At 43.9% G+C, this 20,813-nt stretch overlaps 1 protein-coding gene across 1 annotated transcript in view; it reads left to right on the top strand.

The window, feature by feature from the left end:
- Window positions 1-7,321: 7,321 nt before the first annotated feature.
- LOC136404213 (guanylate cyclase soluble subunit beta-2-like) overlaps window positions 7,322-20,813 on the top strand; it is a 59,713-nt gene continuing 46,221 nt past the window's right edge. The window contains exons 1-2 of the mRNA XM_066383615.1: window positions 7,322-7,396; window positions 8,861-8,934. Coding sequence (XP_066239712.1) covers window positions 7,322-7,396; window positions 8,861-8,934 — 149 coding nt within the window. The remainder of the gene's footprint in view (window positions 7,397-8,860; window positions 8,935-20,813) is intronic.

Raw genomic sequence — 20,813 nt, 5'->3', positions numbered from 1 at the left:
TGAATCTAAAAATCAAAATAAACAGCAGAACAGGAACAGACTCAGGGTACGGAGAACATTTTGATGGTCACTAGATGGGAGGGCGGTTGGGGGACGATGAAAAGGGTGCAGGGATGAAGAAGTACAACTTTGTTACAGAACAGTCATGGGGTGTAAAGTGCAGCCCAGGGAATACTGTCAGTAACTTTCTAATAACTATGCATGGTGTCAGATGGGTGTGAGATTTATTAGGATGATCACTCAGTAAGTTATACAATGTCTTACCACTGGGTGTATACCTCAAACTAATATAATATTGTATGTCAACTGAAAAATAAAAGAAATGATAAAATAAAGAAAAATAGCTGTAAAAGAGAAATTCTAAAATGTTTTGGACATAATTGAAAAAGTGTATCACCTCTGAAAAAAAATGGAAGAAGTTAGCACTGAATCAGCTTAAGGTTGAGTGGGCTCTGCTGTCAGAGGTCTGGCTTGAATCTCGGCTTCTCCACCCACTGTCGGATGGTCTTGGACATGATACTAAACCCTTCTCAGCCTGTTTCCTGACTGTAAGATAACACAGCACTAGTGTCTATTTCATGGAGTATTAAAAACACCCGAAACAATGATGCTTGTGCTTAGCACAGTGTCTGGCATGCAGCAAACATGCAGTAAATATTGCAATCTGCATTATTCTGGGCTCTGGGAAAAGCATCAATATATAAGTGATGATGGTCCCTAGATCACATGCTTCATTTGCAGCCTTTCTAAAAATTAAATAGAAGTACAGTTAGGTTAGATTTGAAGATTGCTGAATTTGGTTTTAATCGGGCCCTACCAGTAGTGCCACAGCCACTGTTTGACTCTTCATTTCTGTAGGTAATGGTGCAGAGGCAAATATATAATCATTTCATGGTTCCCACACTGCTGTCTCACCCTTCCAAAAGCTCACAGCCCCATTTTACACCAAGAGGAATTGCCACTCAGAGGAGACAAGTGACTTTTCATTACTAATCTTGACCTCGGGTACCTGTCCCAGAGGGCAGACTCAGACCTCTGTCCGGTGCTCTGACCAGCAACCACCTGGTCAGGATTTGTGGGCTGATCAAAGCCACATATCTGGCCTCCCTTCTGGTGGAGAAAACATGCTGTTGCTATGTGGTCATTTGGCCACACGGTGGCGCTTCGTGTCTAGCTATTCCCCTGGTCTTCGTTCTTTATCGCTGACGGTTTAAAATTCAAATAGAAAGGAAAGGGGCGTGACCTTGGTTGGAATGATACAGATAGCTGTGCCAGAGGTCATGGGGTTTTTAGGGATGGTGGAAGGGAGCTGGGTTCAATAACTGGGGAAAAGCCTGGGCTTTTGTTGGTTTCATCAGTCTTAAGGGCAGAGCCTATTTTTCAGGATCTTGCCCCAACATTGCACCAACTCTACATAAGAAGTTAAACATCACCTACTGGTGTGGTAGGTGAACGAAATGTGGCCCATGTGAGCTGGAGTTTTGAGTTTCTTGAAAAAAGAGATTCTTCTGAAGATTTCACCTGACTCCAAGAGAGGCCTCAGCTTCTTCCAGAAAAAAAGAGAGGGGTCATTACCCACTATTTTCATTCTTTTATTAGAGGCTATTTAGGACATGGGGTTGAGTATGGATACCAGCTCTTAAGGAAGATTAATTTTGTAGTAGTCCAGCCCACTGGGAACAACCAGTGTCATGTGAAAAACCTACTCAAGACACAAACTGATGTCAAGAGGAAGAGGGGGAGGCCTGCCAAGGAGGCAAAGAGAGACCTGAATTTCCTTCTCCCTCAGCTTTTATTGATCAGAAGCAGAACAGAGGTAACAGGATTACAGGGAGGGAGGTCAGGTGATAAGGGGAAAGAATGACTAATGGACTTTTTGCAGACATGGAGAAAGTGCTAATTTGGGTCAGTACATTCTTTTTCTTTTGCTAATTGACAAGCACAAAGGGTGGGCAATCTAGAACCTCTAGGCCAATTTTCTAAAGCCTGTTCACATGCATTGCTTTGTGTCTGCACAAAGGCCACCCACTCACACAGCTTCTTGGTGTTTGCATCCAAGAGATATTCACTCAGGGCTTTTAACTAAAGTTCCTCAATCCAAGTCATAGAGGGTTCAAGGTTAGATAGGTGATTCCCTACATAACTTAACCTCTCTGAGCTTGATTTTCTCATCTTTAGGGAGGATTGATGATAATAAAACCTACTTTATAGGATTGTGGTAAGGATGAATTAATGTTAAATTGAATCAAATGAATTCGTCAATATTCAATGGTCTTTGATGTAGAGGAGAGGAAGCTTCATGTGTTTCATCCTACAGTTCTTGGTTCCTGGCATGTCAGGGAGGCTTGGTAGGAGTGAGCTGTTACCACGCCCAGCACATAACAAGCACTGTCTATGAATATGTAGAAAACAAACTGCCCTGTGTTCTAGAAAAAAAACTTTTGTTCCTGAAAGTTCTTACTGATAGGTAACTGAGTCTGTGTGCTGAGGTTCAAACTATGCCTGAAAGAAATCTGGCTCTATACCACAGCTCTACCTTCAGCCAAGTCATCCTGACATCAAGCCATCTCAACAAGACAGTCGGGGCCATCCAGGGAGAATCAAGGCCAGCCAGTACCACCTGTGACCTCAGTAATGCACTCACTTTCGTCTCCTTTCTGTCACTATCTGGGACCTCCCATTGCCATCTCTTGCAGAACTTGCCTTCCAAGAACACTCTACACTTTGGACTGATATTGAAATTGCTCTCTTTTAGTCTCTGTAAAGCTAGTATTCACGGCCACCATCCTAGCTTGTACCTGGCGGGCAAGTAAAAACACACAGTAGGCTCCAAAACCCACTCATTCAGTGCTCACAAAGCTACTGCCTTATCTAAGTTTCCTAGAATCAAAGGTTTCTAGCTCACCAGCCTTTTCACCTCTGTTTCACACCTCCTTCTCTCTGCACAAACTCTGCACAAACTGGCTTCTCCTTCAGCACTCAGCCATGTTGGCTGGTTCTCCTCTCCTCCACATGGCCTTTCTTTGCTCTCCTCTCTAGTGCTAATCTCAGGAACCGAGAGAGAGCAAGCTCATGATCTGCCCCATTTTATAGTGTAGAAATCAAAACCTTTAATCCAATATACAAACAAGGAAGTCTCTGATACAAAGTCACTTAGGATGGGAAAGGCTTGGAATAACAACCCTGCCTGCTTACAGCCTGTCCCCCACACCCAATGCAAACTATAAGTGAGCAAACATATATATCATATTTACAAACTTATTTGACCAACAGTCTCTCTGATGCGTGCACATCAAAGTTTATCTTTTCTGTGCCCTGGTCCATCTTAGCAGTGATGGGATTAAAATAATTTAACAACTAATACTCTACCCTAATGACCATTTTAAGTATAAAAACAGTATACCTAAAGGTCATTTGTTATTTCACGCATTTAATACTTAAATAAAAACAATAAAAGAGGTATACAAAACTAGATTGTTATAAGAGTTTTAAAATATTAATGAAAAATATTTACTAATACCTGACAAAAAAACAATAAAACTGTTATTTAAGATATTTTCATATTGTTTCTTGATTGGCATCCTCACTGCAATTTTTCTTCACTTTTATCTGAGCATTATCTGCTCTGTGATTTATCCTTAACCATCTTTTGACTGTAGTAGTTTATCAGAGGTATAGTGAGTGTTCTGAAATGAGTAAATAAATATTACAAGCATAGTTTGGTCAAATTTTTCACGTGTTGGACAAAATGAACATTATTACGGTAATTAGCATATTCTGCTATGAAGATGAAAGTTTAAAAAATAGTAAGGAATGTAAATTTGTGATTCCCACATTGGGCGGCTGTCCAGGAGCCCACCTCAGAGAGAGCCCTGATTACAAGTGCCATTTTAACAACCGGTTCACTGAACTCAACAAAAAATTAGGTATCAGTTCTGCTGAACCGGTGTGAACTGGCTGAATCCCACCACTGCCTCTTAGCAAGCCAGGTGAATACTAGCTAATTTCATTAGCCAAAGGAATACAGTATATGCTATTTTTATTTTGTTAGAGGTTTTCAAAGCTGTATCCAAAATCAGAGAGAATTTCACACACCCGGCAGGCCCAGATGGGGGATAGTTTTGATCAGAGGGGCCTCTGGGAGCCCAGCAGCTTGGCTACATGGCACCCTGGGGTCCCTCTGCATTAGGCCCTGCAAGGAAGTCCATGGCAGCTCTGAAGCCGGAAGTCAAAGGCGGACCAGGAGCAACAGACTGAGGGTAGGTGTCCCCACCCAAAGTAAGGCAGCTATAGTCACAGACATGCCAAATTAAACAAACAAAACTCACGTGGTGGTAATAGTTTATCAGAGAAAAGTTCCCCTGGGGACTCTTTCCCCGCACGCTCCCTCTCATTTCTTTCCAAACACTGCACAGATTTACTCTATGAACCTCTCTGTGGTATCCCCCCCCCCCTCGGAAGTAAAAGGCTTCCACTTCTTACTGCACATCAGACCTACATCACAGGAGCGGAGAGGTGTCTGTAGCATCTCATTAGGGGTCACAGGATACGGAGCAAATGAGGCTGTGTGTTTAGAGATGTGTGCAATTTGGGGAATGAGGTTTGAACAGTGCACCAAACTTGGGTTAAAAAAGTTAAGAAGCTGGACCCAGACGAAAACGGACTGAATGGTTGAGTTTATCAGAAGTTCAAGCAAAATAGTCTACAGAGATAGTCACAAGAACAGTGACTGAGAAGGGGAGCCAGGGAATTTCTGGGGTGATGGACATATTTTACCTCTTTATTAGGGTGTGAGTAACAGGGGTAGACATTTGTCAAAGTGCACGGAACTGTGCACTGAACATCAAAGTGCCCTTCAGAACAGCACTGGCAGCGAGGAAGGAAGGCCTCGCGTTGTGGGAGAGAGAAGAAACTTTCCACACACCCCAAGTTCCTCACTAGGCGGTCTGAGCCGTCGACAAACAGAAAACGTCAGCCAATTTCCCAAGCAGCTTTCAAATCCAGGGACATTTTTCTTCGTGCACGCACTGCCTATGTCTTTTCAAATGTTTACAGAATATGTACAAAAAGTAGTCCTTTGGGGACAGTTGTAATTAGGAAAACTGGCAGTGAAAATTTACACATACCATAAAAGAGGGATAATTACTCCACTGCCATATACAATATTATTATCAAGTGATATTCACCGAGGAATCCGGCTGGTCCATAGCAGCTCAATCTTGCAGTCCCACGGACGACCCCCCTTCCTTGTCACCCTGAGGTTGAAGCTGCCATGGCCCACGAATGATAGGCCACCTGGGACTGAACGTCAGAATCCAAATGAGCTTGTGCTTTTTTTGTGTGAGATGCTGAAATTTATTAGAAAATCAGAAAGCCTAATTTCCACCAAGTTCCTGAGACCTGCCATCTGCTGCATGAGAAAGAAAATGGAGATTTTTTTTTTTTAAACCATTACTTATTGTGAAATGTGAGAGTGCTGATGTGTTTGCAAAAGCAGGGTTGGGGCTGAGTGGAGGGGGCTCAGAAGAGAGAGCCAGAGCGAGCCCACTTGGCAGGGGAGAAAGGAGGCTGTCAGCTGAATGGTGGCAGAGTGTTGGGCAGCATAATTATGGAAATCACCTACCCCAGAGCCTTTCTTCTCCCCCGGCCACATGTTTTTTCCACACAGGAGCAGCATAGAGAGGCCAGCTTTTGAGAATTCAGAAAGGAAGACTGCGGGTTTAACCAGTCTCTCCAAGTATTAGGTCCTGCCATGGGGGCGGGGGCGGGGGCGGGGGCAAGTCATTCAGGAGGGAACAGACAAGAATGCCAGAAAAGCTTAATGGATGGGGAAACAAAGAGGGCTTTCTAAGGGGGGAGGTGAAAGAGGTGGAGCCAACAGTGGAGAGGGATCTCATGGGGGGCAGTGCAGGAGTGTCTATTGGGAAGGGAGAAGTCTTTCCACATTGTTTGGAATTTTACTGTCTGTGTTGGGTGTTGGGGATCTAAAGGTAAAGATGCTTTGTACCTTAAGGAGGGGGTTCCCTTCAGGGGGCTGCTTCAGTGTCTGGCATTATCGGGTTCATGTGACGCTGCCTTGACCATGAGTCACATTCGTGGGGCTGTCCTATGTCTCAGCAGAGCACTGAGCCCCAAAGTGCTCACCTAAGCCTTTGATTTTATTGGATTTATTTATCTTTACTCTTGTTTTTGCAATGAAGCCGGCATGCCTATTGGAATTGCCGTGGACTAGTGACAGTCTCTCCCTTCTGATCACGCTGCTCAGGACACAGACCTCTGGCCAGCAAGTAGCCCGCCTGAGCCTGGAACGGAGTGGGGATGGGGACGAAGGTGAAGCTTTAAGGCAACACGAATTTCACATGGTAGTCAAGTGTTGGCCAAGCAGGCCATTCTTGGATCATATCCAAGGAAGTTTAATTAAAGAACTTAAACAAACAAATAAGCAATGTCATCTACAAGGCAGGCTTCCAGCAGGATCCCAGGGGGCTCCTCAAAGACAAGTGCAGGGATCAGGGGGCTCTAGGCCAAGTGCCCCACACCGTTCACCTGGAGCACAGCTGATACCCTCCGCCCCTACACTCCCCCATGCTCATCATGGCACCATCACAGCGGATGGCCAACACTGAAATGTGAAAGGAAAAGATAAGTTACTTTGCAAAAGACTGCCATGTTTCGGGAATCCTGGCCGCCTACTTGAGCCACTCTGGGAAAGAATGCCTCGTTAAAAGTCAGCTGCCAGTCTCTCTGGAGAGGACTGCAGGGGACAGGGAACAAAGAGAGCGAAGGAGCAGCAAGATGAAGAGAGGAGTGACGATAAGCGCTAGAGTCCCGCATGATGCAGAAGCGCTTGTCCTCCCAGCCTTCTCCCACAAGAGGGCAGCAAACTGGAGAGAGCCGCTGCCCCTTCCCCCGCCGCCTGCCCAGCTCTGCAGGTTTCTGCCACCTTCAGGCCCAGGGGCTCTGAGCTGGCAGCATGGTGCTGTTGTTGTGTTGGCACCTAGGGGACAAGATCAGGTTTTAGACCGACTCCCCCCTCCTGCCCAGGGATTAGCATTAACGGTGTGCACACCTGGGGAGCCTGGCAGCAGGTCCCACAAGATGACCTTCAGGGCAGCCTTCCTCTTCATTCCCTGGGCGGTGAAGGGCCCAATAGTCAGCGCCTTGCCTGGAGGCCCCGACAAGCCCCTGATATCCCTGTGGACCACGGAACCTCTACAAGACAGGCTCTACTGGGGATCCTCGGAAGGACAGGGGCTGACAGGACGCTCGTAAGCTCAGTGCCCTCCAGGACCGCCGGCCCGCGGACCGCTGCTGCGGCACCATGGTGAGCAGCTGCAGCACCCTCGCCCCTGACTGCCCGCCGAGTCCATCTGCGCAGCCGCTAGGGCTCAGAGTGGTGTGCTCTAAGAAGAGCTGTCATTTCCTGAGCATTTGCAATATGCCACGTTCCACATACCTATTACCTCACTGAATCCTTACGGCAACCCTGTGAGGAAGGGGTTTCCTCACCCCCATTTTCCATACAAAATAACTGAAAATGAGTAAAATTTGGTGAAGGGCCAAGGTCACTTGGTGAGACATGGGCTCAGCAATCAATCTGTGTCGTGTGACTCCAGAATCTATTCAGTAACCCCACAGCGGTCTTCCAAAAGCATAAGCACTATTACTCCCAGCTTCAGGAACCTCTAAACACCAGAGACCAAGTGCTGTCCCATGTCTGACGGACCCCAATTCATCAAACTGAGACACCGTGCCATGTGACTGTAACCCAGAGCCGACCACTGCTCCCTGCGCCCGTTTCCTCTGTGGACACGAGGCAGGTGTCACTGGTGCTCGGGACGAGGCAGTGCTTCCCTCTGACTCTTTGGCGGAGATCACTGGGATAAACAGTTGGTATCTTTGTCCACCTTGGATTGTGTTTAAATGCCTGAAGGTATTTAAAGATTTTTATGAATTCAGATTTGAGGTTTCAATTTAATATTTATTTAATAAATATTTATTAAATACCTACTATGTGCCAGGCACTGTCTTGGCACATGAATCAAACTATAGATAAATTACACCTACTTCCTGATCCCAGGAAGCTTGTAATTTAGCAAAGGAGAGGGAAACAATCTATATGTAAAAATAACAAAAATAATATATTATATATAATGTATATTATTTACGTATCATATTATTTTTATGAAGATACCTTTTTAAAACTGGGCTCCTTGGGTGCTTTCAAATATAAGCCAGTAAAGACGCTCTCACAAGCCCCTGTGCTGCGGACAGTGCGGGGAGGCATGGGCTGTACGCCCTTCACTAAGCAGTGACATTTCAGGGCCCTCTTTTTCTATTAAAACTTTTTTTTAATCTGAAGGAGGGAGAGGAGGAGGATCAGAGATTAATGAGCAATCCTAGTAGAAAATGCTGTTATTCCTTGTATTCTGTATTATTGTTGCCTCTCCTTTCTTTTCCTCCAGTTTTTATGTCTTGCTCCATACACACACCCATCTGTAGATCCATTTCTGTGAAGAAAATTGTCCTTTCACTGCCTTTTTGACGTGATATGAGTTGAGTGACCTTGTCTTCACCCAGAGCATCTCTTTTGCCACTGTTGTGTTTTTGAACTTTTTGTTTAGCCAAACAATTCCCTACTTCAGGGGTGATTACAACGAACAACTTCTAATTCTAATCTGATTTCAAACTTAGTTGCTATATTTTATCTTTGAAAATGACCTTTGCCCAAGCTAGGAGTGGACATAGCTATTAAACAAGAAAACTGATGAGGAATAGGGACAAGGTATAGTAGTCAATGTCAATGACGGGAGATGTCATGCTTTATTAGCAACGTTTCCCCTCTTGTTTTGTGTTCTAGTATGGGTTTATCAACACCTGCCTACAATCTCTTGTAATAGAGAAATTTGGTGAAGAGACATGGGATAGACTGAAGTAAGTATATTAAAGGAAAGATGAAGAACTCCCGGTACAACTGGTAAGGTGCCATTTTTTTTTAGGATTCCGAGTTTTTATTAACGTTTTGATTAAATCAGCGAGTTGTTACTAAGGAGATCAATTCCAGCACCTTAAACATACCTATGAGAGATACAGAAAAACCTGATACAGTCTACTTGTTAAAGATATCAGTTTTAAACAGGGTTCCAATGTGAATAATACCAACATTATTCTACCTTGTAGTCCATGAATGAATTCTTATTTGTGCTTTTTAGTCACAGAAGAAGCAACTACATTACTTCCATTGCACATAAATAGGGCTGCTGGAATCTCACAGAAGAGGACGTATCCCTTTCAGGTTTAGCCAGAATTCCTCCTTAGGTATTCTTTCGTTAACTGTAGAGTTTTTCCTCTCTGCCTCCCTCGGGTGAACCCGTCACACGGTTATTTACACGACCATCCTGTCTGATTCCTGTAGTCTTGCGTTTCCCATGCTTTTTGGGAAGCCGCCAGCCTTACAATGTTAGAGGGTGCAGCTGAAAGGGTTTCAGAAATCATGTGGTCCTATGAAGAGGGAAGAACAACACGTGGAAAAATGATTAGGCTCCTCATCAATCAATGGCATGCAAATGAAATCCATTAGATGCTGCTTTGCCTATTACATCTCCAAAAAACATGAAGTGATAATAATCCATTCTGGTTAAGATGAAGCAAAGTGGTAACTGTTGATGGCATTGTAAATCAGTGCAGCCCTTTGGGAAAGCAATTCAACAGGCACCAAAAGCTTTGAGGATGAGGAAGTCCTTTGAAGTAGTAGTTTCATTCACAAGCGTTTATTCCATAGAAACTCACATACCTATCTACAACATACTTGTATGTGTGTGTGTGCGCATGTATGCAGTGTAATGTAGCCTTATATTTATAAATAATTAAAGAAAAATCGCCTTTAACGTTCAAAACAAACCAACCGACAATTGGAATGGCAAATGCAATATGCGATCATCATTAGATGCAATGATTAAAAAGATCATGGAGCAGCCTGTATAATTTTATGACAATCTTAAGAAAAATAAAGGAACACACAAAACAAAACCTCCCAAAACAAGACACAAACTTATGTAACCACTAGGTAAATCATGCAAATAAAAAAAGGACCAAAATAATGATAATGATTTAACTAGAGAGATGAAACTCTGGATGACTTATTTTTTTCTGGTATGTTTCCATAATTTTATATGTTTCCATTGCTTTGGCAATGTAAAAACAACTTAAAAATCTTAATGTAAACTTTTCCCCACCCTATCCCTCCTCTCGTTTTGCAAACGATACCCAGAGCCGAGCATGCGGGGACTTATGTGCGCCCCCTGGGGGCTGATCTGGGCAGGAGCCTGGCGCCCATGGCCTCTGCTGCTCTGCGCTCCCACCTTGGGGGGGGGGGGGGGGGGGCACGTGCACGCGCATGCGCATGTGTGGCCTGGCTTCTTGTTCTAGGGCAGGGTAACCCCAGGCCATTTCCATGGCATCTCCAGGGTAATTCACTTAGCTACAGTTTGGGTGAGAAAAAGAAGCTCTGATCGCATAGAGGTCACATAATTCTCATCTCCTAATATTTCAAGGGTGAATACTGAGTAATTACAATCAGAGAAAGCTCGGGAGATCAGGTAGCCAAGATCTCCTCACTTTACAGGTGAGAAAAACGGGGCCGAGAGACATTAAGTGACTTTCCCAGGATCGCACAGCTCAGGACACAATGTCATCATCTCCAAAGGCTCCTTTTCAGCCCCTGAGCTGCACTGAAGAGGGGAACATTTGAAGACTCTGAGAATACTTTTTTAACTGGTTATTATATTGTTAAGGCTAATGATCTACCAGGAAGAGTCAGCGAGGACCTGCAAGGCAGGCTACTGTCTCCTTTCACCCAGGAGGAAACTGAGTCCCAGAGAGGACCTTGCTGAGGCCACACAGTTAGTGAAGTCACAGGCCTGGGACTGCAACCCAGGCCTGTGACTACAGAGGCTCCTCTTTCCAATGGGCCACACTGCCTGGGGGAAGGAAGAGTGACGAAGCAGCAAGAATGAATTCTCGTTCACACGGAGTGTCTGGGGGAAAAGAGACACTCTTTTATAATGTGCCTGGCACATAAGAAACACAAACACGGGGACTAGAGTCAGGTAGAGACATCGCATGTATGCCTGAGACACAGGAACTAGATGGTGGAGGCCCATGTCCCATGGGACACTGAAATCCTTTGCTCTGTCACCAACTGGACAGGAGCAGGTAGGTCAGTCTGCCAGGGGGTTGGCTGCCCCTACTCGTGTACAGTCAGTCCTGAGAGAAAGAAGAAAGGACAGGTGGTAAGTGCAGACTGGTCATTGGGTGGACATTACAGGACGGGCTGGGGACCAACTTGGGAAACAGGATATTTGTACTATCAGAAATCATTGGAAATGGCTACCAGGGCCTTGGAAGTCGTAGCTGGTTTCAGCAAGGACTCTGAAGCTTGGGGCTGAAGCCAGAGTCGTTGCTCACAGTACATTGACTTGGGAAGTTAGTTAGGCACTCTGTGACCCAGGTGCTTCATTATAAAATAATGATAATAAAACTTCTTAGCCATGGCCAGTTGCTCAGTGGATAGAGCATCAGCCCAGCGCATGGACATCCCAGGTTCGATTCTGGTCAGTGCGCACAGGAGAAGTGACCGTCTGCTTCTCCACCCCTCCCTCTCCCTCTTCTCTCCCTCTTCCCCTCTCACAGCCAGTGGCTCAATTCAAGTCCTGGCTCTGCTGCTGGGCACTGTGCGTTCTTGAGCAGGTAGCTCCACCTCTCTGACGCTCTGCGTCTTCACTGATAAAAGGGGAAAACTGCACCTATCTCGTAGGGATGAGGAGAGGGTTGAGCACAAGGGAGGTATTCAGTAGGTGTTGTTTTTCATCATAAGGTGCACCAGTAACATCAGACTACACTTGACATTAACAGGCACCTATTTGCTGCCGGTCAGATTACTGTGCCTTCCGTCTTGATGAAGCAGAGGTTTCCAAGGCATCCTCTTTGCCTAGAGGAAATCTGGCTCCCTAGTCATTGGTACCTCTGCTCCTCTGTTTAGATGGGTCTTCCCAACACCCAGTGTGGGCCATTATCTAGCCCTGCCTTGAGGACCCCCATAAATACTAGTAACCAGCCCATTAGAGAAAGGGATAAACTTCTATTGATTGATATTTGACTCATAATCCTGTGCTGTCTGAACTCTTGGGTGGGACCTTTGGCCCAGAAAAGTGTGTCCTGACTAAGGGAGAGGTCAGGGCTCTGAAGTCACCTGGAAATAACTAGACGTAACTGGAGCACTGAGACACGAGTGGAGGTAAAACAACAAGGTGTTCTGGAGGCTGAGATGTGCTATTTTTTTTTAAATGAGAGGGGGATAGTGAGACAGACTCCTGCATGTGCCCCAACAGGGATCTACCTTGCAATCCCCATCTGGGGCTGATGCTCGAGTACTGAGCTATTTTTAGCACCTGAGACTGATGCACTTGGACCAATTGAGTTATCCTCAGTGCCTGGGCCCATGATCAGACCAACTGAGCCACTGGCTGCAGGATGGGAAGAGGGCGTGAAGGAGTAGAGGGAGGTGGGGAGAAGCAGATGGTTGCTTCTTCTGTGTGCCCTAACCAGAGATTGAACCTGGAATGTTCATATGCCTAGCTAACACTCTATCTACTGAGCCACCGGCCAGGGCCAAAAAATGCTATTTAAAGAAGGCTTCTTGACCTCTCCTACATTACAAAGCACAGGTAGCATGACCAGGACCCTGATTGGTTGATATAGAAAATGCATCTTTGCAAAGTCGGGAAGAACACAGCCTGTCATGAGAAGTGGATGGAAGAGGCATTTCCCATTTTGGATCTTTGATGTAACCTCACTGGAAAGAATGATACATTTTCTCTTCCTGCTCTTAGAGAAATAGTTCTCACAGCATTCCCAAACAGACAGGAAGCCCTGGAGTCCACTGGAACTTCAAGGCCATAAGGGCATTTGGGTGAGCGATGCAACAGTATGCGAGGGCATCAGAGAGACATGTCTTGGGACAGAACATCCAGTGAGACTATGTCCTGAGTTTGTGTCACTAGGTTTTACATCTTAAATCTTGAAGTACCACCTGACTAGGTGGTGGCGCAGTGGGTAGAGCATTGGACTGGGACGTGGACCCAGGTTTGAGACCCCCGAGGTCGCCAGCTTGAGCGTGGGCTCATCTGGTTTGAGAAAAGCTCACCAGCTTGAACCCAAGGTCGCTGGCTCGAGCAAGGGGTCACTTGGTCTGCTGAAGGCCAGTGGTCAAGGCACGTATGAGAAAGCAATCAATGAACAACTAAGGTGTCACAACGAAAAACTGTTGATTGATGCTTCTCATCTCTCTCCGTTCCTGTCTGTTTGTCCCTATCTGTCCCTCTCTCTGTCTCTGTCACACACACACACACACACACACACACACACACAAAATTTTGAAGTACCAATTCTCTGCTTTGTTGATTCTCAAAGGATATGGTTGTATATAGAACACTAGACACCTAAGAGATTGCATTAAAAATGCATCTTTAAACCAAAGGCAAAGCCTAATAAGCTCAACCAGCCATGAAAATTGCATCATACTAAAACTTGTTTTAAAAAAACAACTATAGTGCAGAGAACTCAACTTATAAAATGCAAATTAAGATGAGATTATTTGCTGTGCAAAAGGATTTGCTTCAGGCTACATTTAATAACAAATTCCCTGGTGCTTTTAACATAAAATTTTATCTAAAACAAGAGAAATGCATCAATTCCTACACAAATTTTAAGAAGAAATAATTAGGTAAAATGAGGTATGTCTCCAAATTTTATGACATAAGTTTTACATAAAATAATTAATAACAGATTTGTCCCCTCCTTTGCGTGCATTGTTTATTTCCCTCTCATATAACCTAAATTTATAGATTTCTAATGATGTGAACTACTCTCATATAACCTGGCTAAAACCTTTATCAAGACTTAACAGTGAGGAGCACTGGGATGAGTGAGGCTTCTAAACGGAGTTAGATGAAGCTTTCTAGTTTTCCTGGCTCATTTACCAGCTGTTTGACTTGAGCAAGTTTATTTATTCAGCAAGTATTTATTAAGCTCCTAGTATGTGCCAAACAGAATTCCTAGCACTGGGAATAGAGACGAAGGAAACTGATAAGTACACTCTTCTGTAGGAATGTGTATTCCAAGGTGGGAAGGCAGACTGTAAACAAGTAAATTTTAAAAATAAGCAACAATCTCTCAGATGTGCTAAGTGCTATAAAGCTATAGGGTACTTGGTAATGACCAGGGAGAGAAGATGTCAGTTTCCCTGCAGTGGTTGGAAAAGACTTCTTGGCAAAGGTGGTATTGGAGCTGAAAGTCAGGAGGAGCCCACCAGCTTAGAGTCAGAGAGGTAGGTGTTTCAGGCAGAACACAGCAAGTGCCAAGGTCCTGAAGGGGGACTTTGGTGAATTTGAGAAGAAACGTCATTGTGACTGGCATACCACAAGCCAGGGTCTGGTAGGAGATGAAAGTGGAGGTGTTGTTCAGGATCAAAACATATAGGTATGTGGAAGGTAGAAAGGAGTTGAAATTATATTCTTACTGCAGTGGTTGCTGAAGTCTCAGAGCCTTGGTGTCCTCACATGTTAATGGGAATAATAATGGTGCTCGCCTCATCTACTTGGGAGGACTGGGGTGACTAATGTAGGTAAAGCATCTGGCACTTTGGTTATGGAACTCATTCCAGAATTTTGTTTGCAAGGATCAGCAGTTCATTATGCAAACCAAAGTTCACAGGAGTTAGGAGGACCCAGGGGACTCAGCTCAATTGTGGGAAGGACAGAGAGACCTAGAGGAAATGGAAGATCAGGCCACTGTCTATTTCTGTGCCTATCTTCATATTTACTCTTCTTCTGGCTCTCTGTGCAAGTCTCTTGATTTGTAGGGATCACCATCACCCATTTGGCTCAGTTTCTCAGGGTCTCAATTCCAGATGCCTGAGGCAGAAGATTGGATGGCCAGACTCTGGTTAGGTACTTGGAGTCTGAACAGGTGGACTTTGGAGAGTTCCTGAAAAGAGGTTATGAGTAGAGCCGCCATGACTGACATGTCTTCTTCATATATAAACAAATGCATGAAAACAGAATGCATCTATATGTATATAAATAGAAGATGAATCAATAAATGGTTGATCGATGGATGACCTCCAAGCTCAAACCAATCCATTTGGGACAGAGGTGGTTGGGATGACATGGCTTTTCTCTGTGTCAGGAGTTCTTAAACAGAAATTCACGGATGGGCTTGAGAGTGTCTGGGAGCCTCTAAATCACCTATGAAACTGTGTACAGCTAGTGCTCGACTTACAACCACGATTGGTTCCAACAGACTAGTCGTAACACGATTTGGTCGTAAGTTGAGTAGGCTATATGTACAGTACTGTGGAATGATGTTATAAAAATCTTTAAGTCAAAGACAAAACAATTTCCTCTTGGTAGATATCTTGGGAAGGGTTTAATGAAAAATATCCAAGACACAAAACACAAATTGCTATATTGAATCTGGGATAACAGTTGAAATGGTGCACACGGAGATGGTAATGCTGCCGGAAGCTGGTCCGCACTGTCATACGCCCAGTTGGGCAACGTTTGTGCTGCCAGACGTGGAGCAGTCCTGGCTAGCGATTGTGGCCGTAAAGTCGAATGGTTGTAAGTTGCATAGGTCGTAAATTGATCAATACCTGTATATATATCTACATGTGTTTTCTAGGGAGCGGGTCCATCATAGTCATCAGAATTCCCTAGAGCTTTGTGACCTAAAAAGTTCAAGGATCCCTCCTTACACATTTTGGGATTTTTGTTCTTATTAGACTGGCTCTCTGTGCAAGTCCAACATCTTGTGAAGCATCCCTTCAAATACACGGAAAAACAGCTTGAGCCAGGAAAGGACAGTTCCCATTCATTCTCCTTGGGCTCTGCCTCCTCAGTTCCACCAGCTCACCCCTTTCTTTCTTTTTTTTTTTTTTTTGTATATTTTTTTTTTCTGAAGCTGGAAACGGGGAGAGACAGTCAGACTCCTGCATGAGCCTGACCGGGATCCACCCGGCACGCCCACCAGGGGGCGATGCTTTGCCCCTCCAGGGCGTCGCTCTGCTGCGACCAGAGCCACTCTAGCGCCTGAGGCAGAGGCCAAGGAGCCATCCCCAGCTCCCGGGCCATCTTTGCTCCAATAGAGCCTTGGCTGCGGGAGGGGAAGAGAGAGACAGAGAGGAAGGAGGGGGGGGTGGAGAAGCAAATGGGTGCTTCTCCTATGTGCCCTGGCCGGGAATCGAACCCGGGTCCCCCGCACGCCAGGCCGATGCTCTACCGCTGAGCCAACCGGCCAGGGCCTCAACCCTTTCTTATAGGCTGAAAACACCGACTCCTCTCTACTTTGTCTATAAATAAAGTCTAGGTAAAATAGGGCTAAAAACAGAGAGTTTCTACTCTCTAACTTTTATCTAGTAATGCTGCCTGTCTCTCCACTCCTAGTCTGTTCCTGGCCCTTAATGTTTGTTGATTTCTCTAGCTGTCTAAAATCATAGGCCATTAGAACTAGAAGGTCCTGAAGAAACCCACCTGGTTAGGATAGCTCAACTGGGTAACTTACTCCCCAAAAGATCATACCAGAATATCTAAGGGCTTAGGAAATTTAAAAAATATAGTTAATATTATGATATTATTATATATATGAAATATACATTATTTTCCTAATAAAGGGTATTGAAGATAAAACTTGACAAATATTTTTATTTAGTGGTAAAAATGGAAGATAAATTTAGCAGGAGCAGGAACAGATATTATAAGGCTTGGACTTATGTAATTTGGAGAGTCTGTTTATTTTTTTAAAAAAGTATAAAATTACAAATAAAAATTTAGCTACAAAAGTGAGTATTGATTTAGAATGACAAAAGTTTAAAAACCTGACAAATAGCATAAACATTAAAAACCCTAAAGGTAACATTTATTTATTATTATTATTAAGTAGCTATCTTACTCACTTTTATGATATTTCCCCCGCATATTTGGCTGCTTTTGGTTTACTCATTCCTATGACAATGATTTAATAAGATCATTTTTTCATAAAGAGAATAAAATAAATATTTCTCTAACATAGCTGGCTGAAGATTATTTTATTGTGTTTTATTTTCATTGGTAGCTTAGACAAGTTTCTGCACATCTATAACTTTCTCAGCAGTTTTGTTGTTTGTTTTGTAGAGAGTGCTGCTCTCCTGGTGGCAAGCTCTAGCAGCACACCAGCTCTTACTCCCCCTCTGCACGTCTCACCCCTCACCCCCCACTTTCCTGCTGCTGTGTTAGGGCAAGTTCTCTGGGCATCAGAGAATTGCAGCCTTTCTTGTGGATGCCTTTTGGGGGGCTTGCATGAAGAACTGGATGCTTGCTGTGTCTACCAGGAGGAAGTGGCTCTGAGGACTGTGTGGCCTGCAGTCCCTCCCACAGGTGCCCAGGACCACCATCAGGGCATACAGGGAGAGCCCCCAGGCTGAGGATGGCTCCAAACTAGAGGGGGTGGGGCATGGCTGCTTCTTTCCCAGAAGACTTAGATTCATGAGCTCCCAGAGCATATCGGATTCTCTCTGGCTTTAAATTAGAAGTTATTGAAACATTTTGGACTTAGGAAACTTTTTTGCTCTTAAAGATTATTGAAGACCCCAAAGAGCTTTTAGCTATTAGAATTCACAATATTAGAGATTATTTATTTATTGTTTTATTTATTTATTGATTGATTGTATTTTTCTGAGGTGAGAAGCGGGAGGCAGAGAGACAGACTCCTGTATACGCCCAACAGGGATCTACCAGGCATGCCCACCAGGGGGCGACGCTCTGCCCCACTGGGGTGCTGCTCTGTTGCAACTGGAGCCATTCTAGCACCTGAGGTGGAGGCCATGGAGCCATCTTCAGCGCCTGGTCCAACTTTGCTCCAGTGGAGCCTTGGCTGCAGGAGGGGAAGAGAGAGATAGAGAGAAAGGAGAGGGGGAAGGGTGGAGAAGCAGATGGTCACTTCTCCTATGTGCCCTGGCTGGGAATTGAACCCAGGACTTCCACACGCAGGGCCAACTCTCTACCACAGAACCAACTAGCCAGGGCTCACAATATTAGAGATTAAAAGCTGAGAAATTTTAAAATGGCTATATTTAATTCATCTAAAATTAACAATACTATTGCATTATGTAAATGTACCACAGGGTTTTTATCCACTCATCTACTGATGGGCACTTAGGCTGTTTCCATACCTTGGCTGTTGTAAATAATGCTGCAATGAACATAGGGGTATATATACTACCTAATCATAAAACGGAGGAAATCTTGCCTTTTGCAAGAGCATGGATGGACCTGGAGAGCATTATGCTAAGTGAAATAAGCCAGGCAGAAAAAGACAAATACCACATGATTTCACTCATGTGAGGAATCTAATGAACAAAATGAACTAAAAAGCAAAATAGAGACAGACTCATAGACAGAGAGCAGGCTGATAGCTATGAGGTGGGTAGAGGGACTGGGCAGAAAAAAAACCCAGAAAACAAACTCGTGGACACTAACATCAGTGTGGTGATTGTGGAGTGGGGGAAAGTGTAGGAGGGACAGGGGGTAGATGGTAATGAACAAAGAGTTCCTTGGAGGGTGCTGAACACTGTACGGTGTACAGAGATGTGTTGTATAATTGTGCACTTGAAATTTGTATTTCATCTGTGTCACCTCAATACATTTAATTTAAAAGAAAAAATAAAAGAAGACTTAGGAAGGAGACCAGGAAGCTGGGGCAGCTAGAAAAAAAAACAACAGTAATAAACTTATTGCATGTCTGCATAAATAATATTTTTATGAAGTAAAAACTAGCAAGAAGAGTGACTTTCTTTTTCTTACAATTTTGCAACTCTCTTTAATGTTTGACTTACCAGAACATGGCAACATTCTATTTTCTGCACTTTGTTGTGATCTTTGGTTTTTCACTGACATACAAGAAGACAATATAGAAGGAGGAAGTGCTTTAATACTCTTTCAGATAATTGTGGAGTCTTTTAAATCTCATAAAAGATTTAAAAGTTTCTCAAAGATCAGTTACAGTGTTGAGTGTGAAACCTTACCAGTGACCTTTTTCACACTCCATTCCATGACAATCCTGGGCCTGTGTTACACTTTGAAATAAACTTCACTGTCATTTGGTAGTACCGTACGTTAGTCATTTGAGAAATACTGGCTCGTCAAGTTTTGCAGCTCTTATAAATTTTGACATAATACATTATACAATATCAAATCATTTGTCAATATCATCACACTCTCATCAAAGCCTGTAAAAATTGAGAAACTAATGAGCTCTCAGTAGCAGATGCAAATTTTACAAAATTCTAGTTTTCACCCGAAAGCTTGAGTTTTCTCATTGGCAACAAATTCTGTCAGCTATTTTCCTTGAATGACAAGCTAAGTTCGTTCTTTTTTTTTTTAAATGTCTGCCAAATATCGAAGTCTTAGGAACTGTTGTTCATCTGTCAGTGATTATTTCAAACAGAAGTGATGTTCCATGGAAAGGGGCTAATTCAGCTACAAAAACAACCATAACAGTGCTTTTCCTTGAGGTGACTATCCGTGCTCTGTGTACAGCTGTATGTGTGGACTTTCCATTTTGTTACAGAGTATTCAAAAGATGTGTGTGTGCTCAGGGCCAAGATTTAATAAAGTTGACCATTGTTATTGCATCATTAAGGACAATCTGAAGCGAAACTAGCTCTTTCTTTCTTTCTTTCTTTCTTTCTTTCTTTCTTTCTTTCTTTCTTTCTTTCTCTTTCTTTCTTTCTTTCTTTCTTTCTTTCTTTCTTTCTTTCTTTCTTTCTTTCTTTCTTTCTTTCTTTCTTTCTTTCTTTCTTTCTTTCTTTCTTTCTTTCTTTCTTTCTTTCTTTCTTTCTTTCTTTCTTTCTTTCCTGCTAGTGTGTGGCAGTGAGGAATACACAGCCTACTTATTACAGATTAGTGCCACTTCCTCAATTCATGGTCAGGCCCAGCTATTTTACCCACCAATGCTTTTGCACAACTAGCACTAACATCAACCAGCGAAAAAGGCAAATAATGTCTTAATTTTATTATGAAAATAGTTTTGACCTGATGTGTACCTAGAAGCATCTTAGGGACTCCCAGAGCTTTCGTGGAACATACCTGGGGAACTGCTGGTTTAAGTGCCAGCATTTGTTTCAACAAATCTCATCATGTGTTGGCTGGGAAGAGCGGAGGTGGGGTTAGGGGAAAGTTGAACATCCGAATCTCCATGAAAACATTGACCTGACTCAATGCTAATGTTGTAAAGATGAAAAAATGGAGGCATGCCTGACCAGGCGGTGGTGCAGTGGATAGAGCGTCAGACTGGGATGTGGAGGACCCAGGTTCGAGACCCCGAGGTCACCAGCTTGAGCACATGCTCATCTTGTTTGAGCAAAGCTCACCAGCTTGGACCCAAGGTCGCTGGCTCGAGCAAGGAGTCACTCAGTCTGCTGAAGGCCCACAGTCAAGGCACATATGAGAAAGCAATCAATGAGCAACTAAGGTGTCGCAACAAAAAACTGATGATTGATGCTTTTCATCTCTCTCCATTCCTGTCTATCTGTCCCTATCTATCCCTCTCTCTGACTCTCTAAAAAGAAAAAAAGAAAAAGACAAAATGGAGGCACAGTGAGATTTGTTCTGAGTCATTTAGCTCAACTGTGGTTGAACCACAGCTCACTCCCAGGACCCCTCACGCACACACCGTGAACATGCAAGCCTCTGTTAGGCTAAGTCTCACAGCTCCTAAAT

Source organism: Saccopteryx leptura, chromosome 4, assembly GCF_036850995.1.
Source record: "Saccopteryx leptura isolate mSacLep1 chromosome 4, mSacLep1_pri_phased_curated, whole genome shotgun sequence".
NCBI classification, from domain to species: Eukaryota; Metazoa; Chordata; class Mammalia; order Chiroptera; family Emballonuridae; genus Saccopteryx; species Saccopteryx leptura.
The sequence above is the reverse complement of the archived record's forward strand: the minus strand, read 5'-3'. Positions and strand labels throughout refer to the sequence as shown.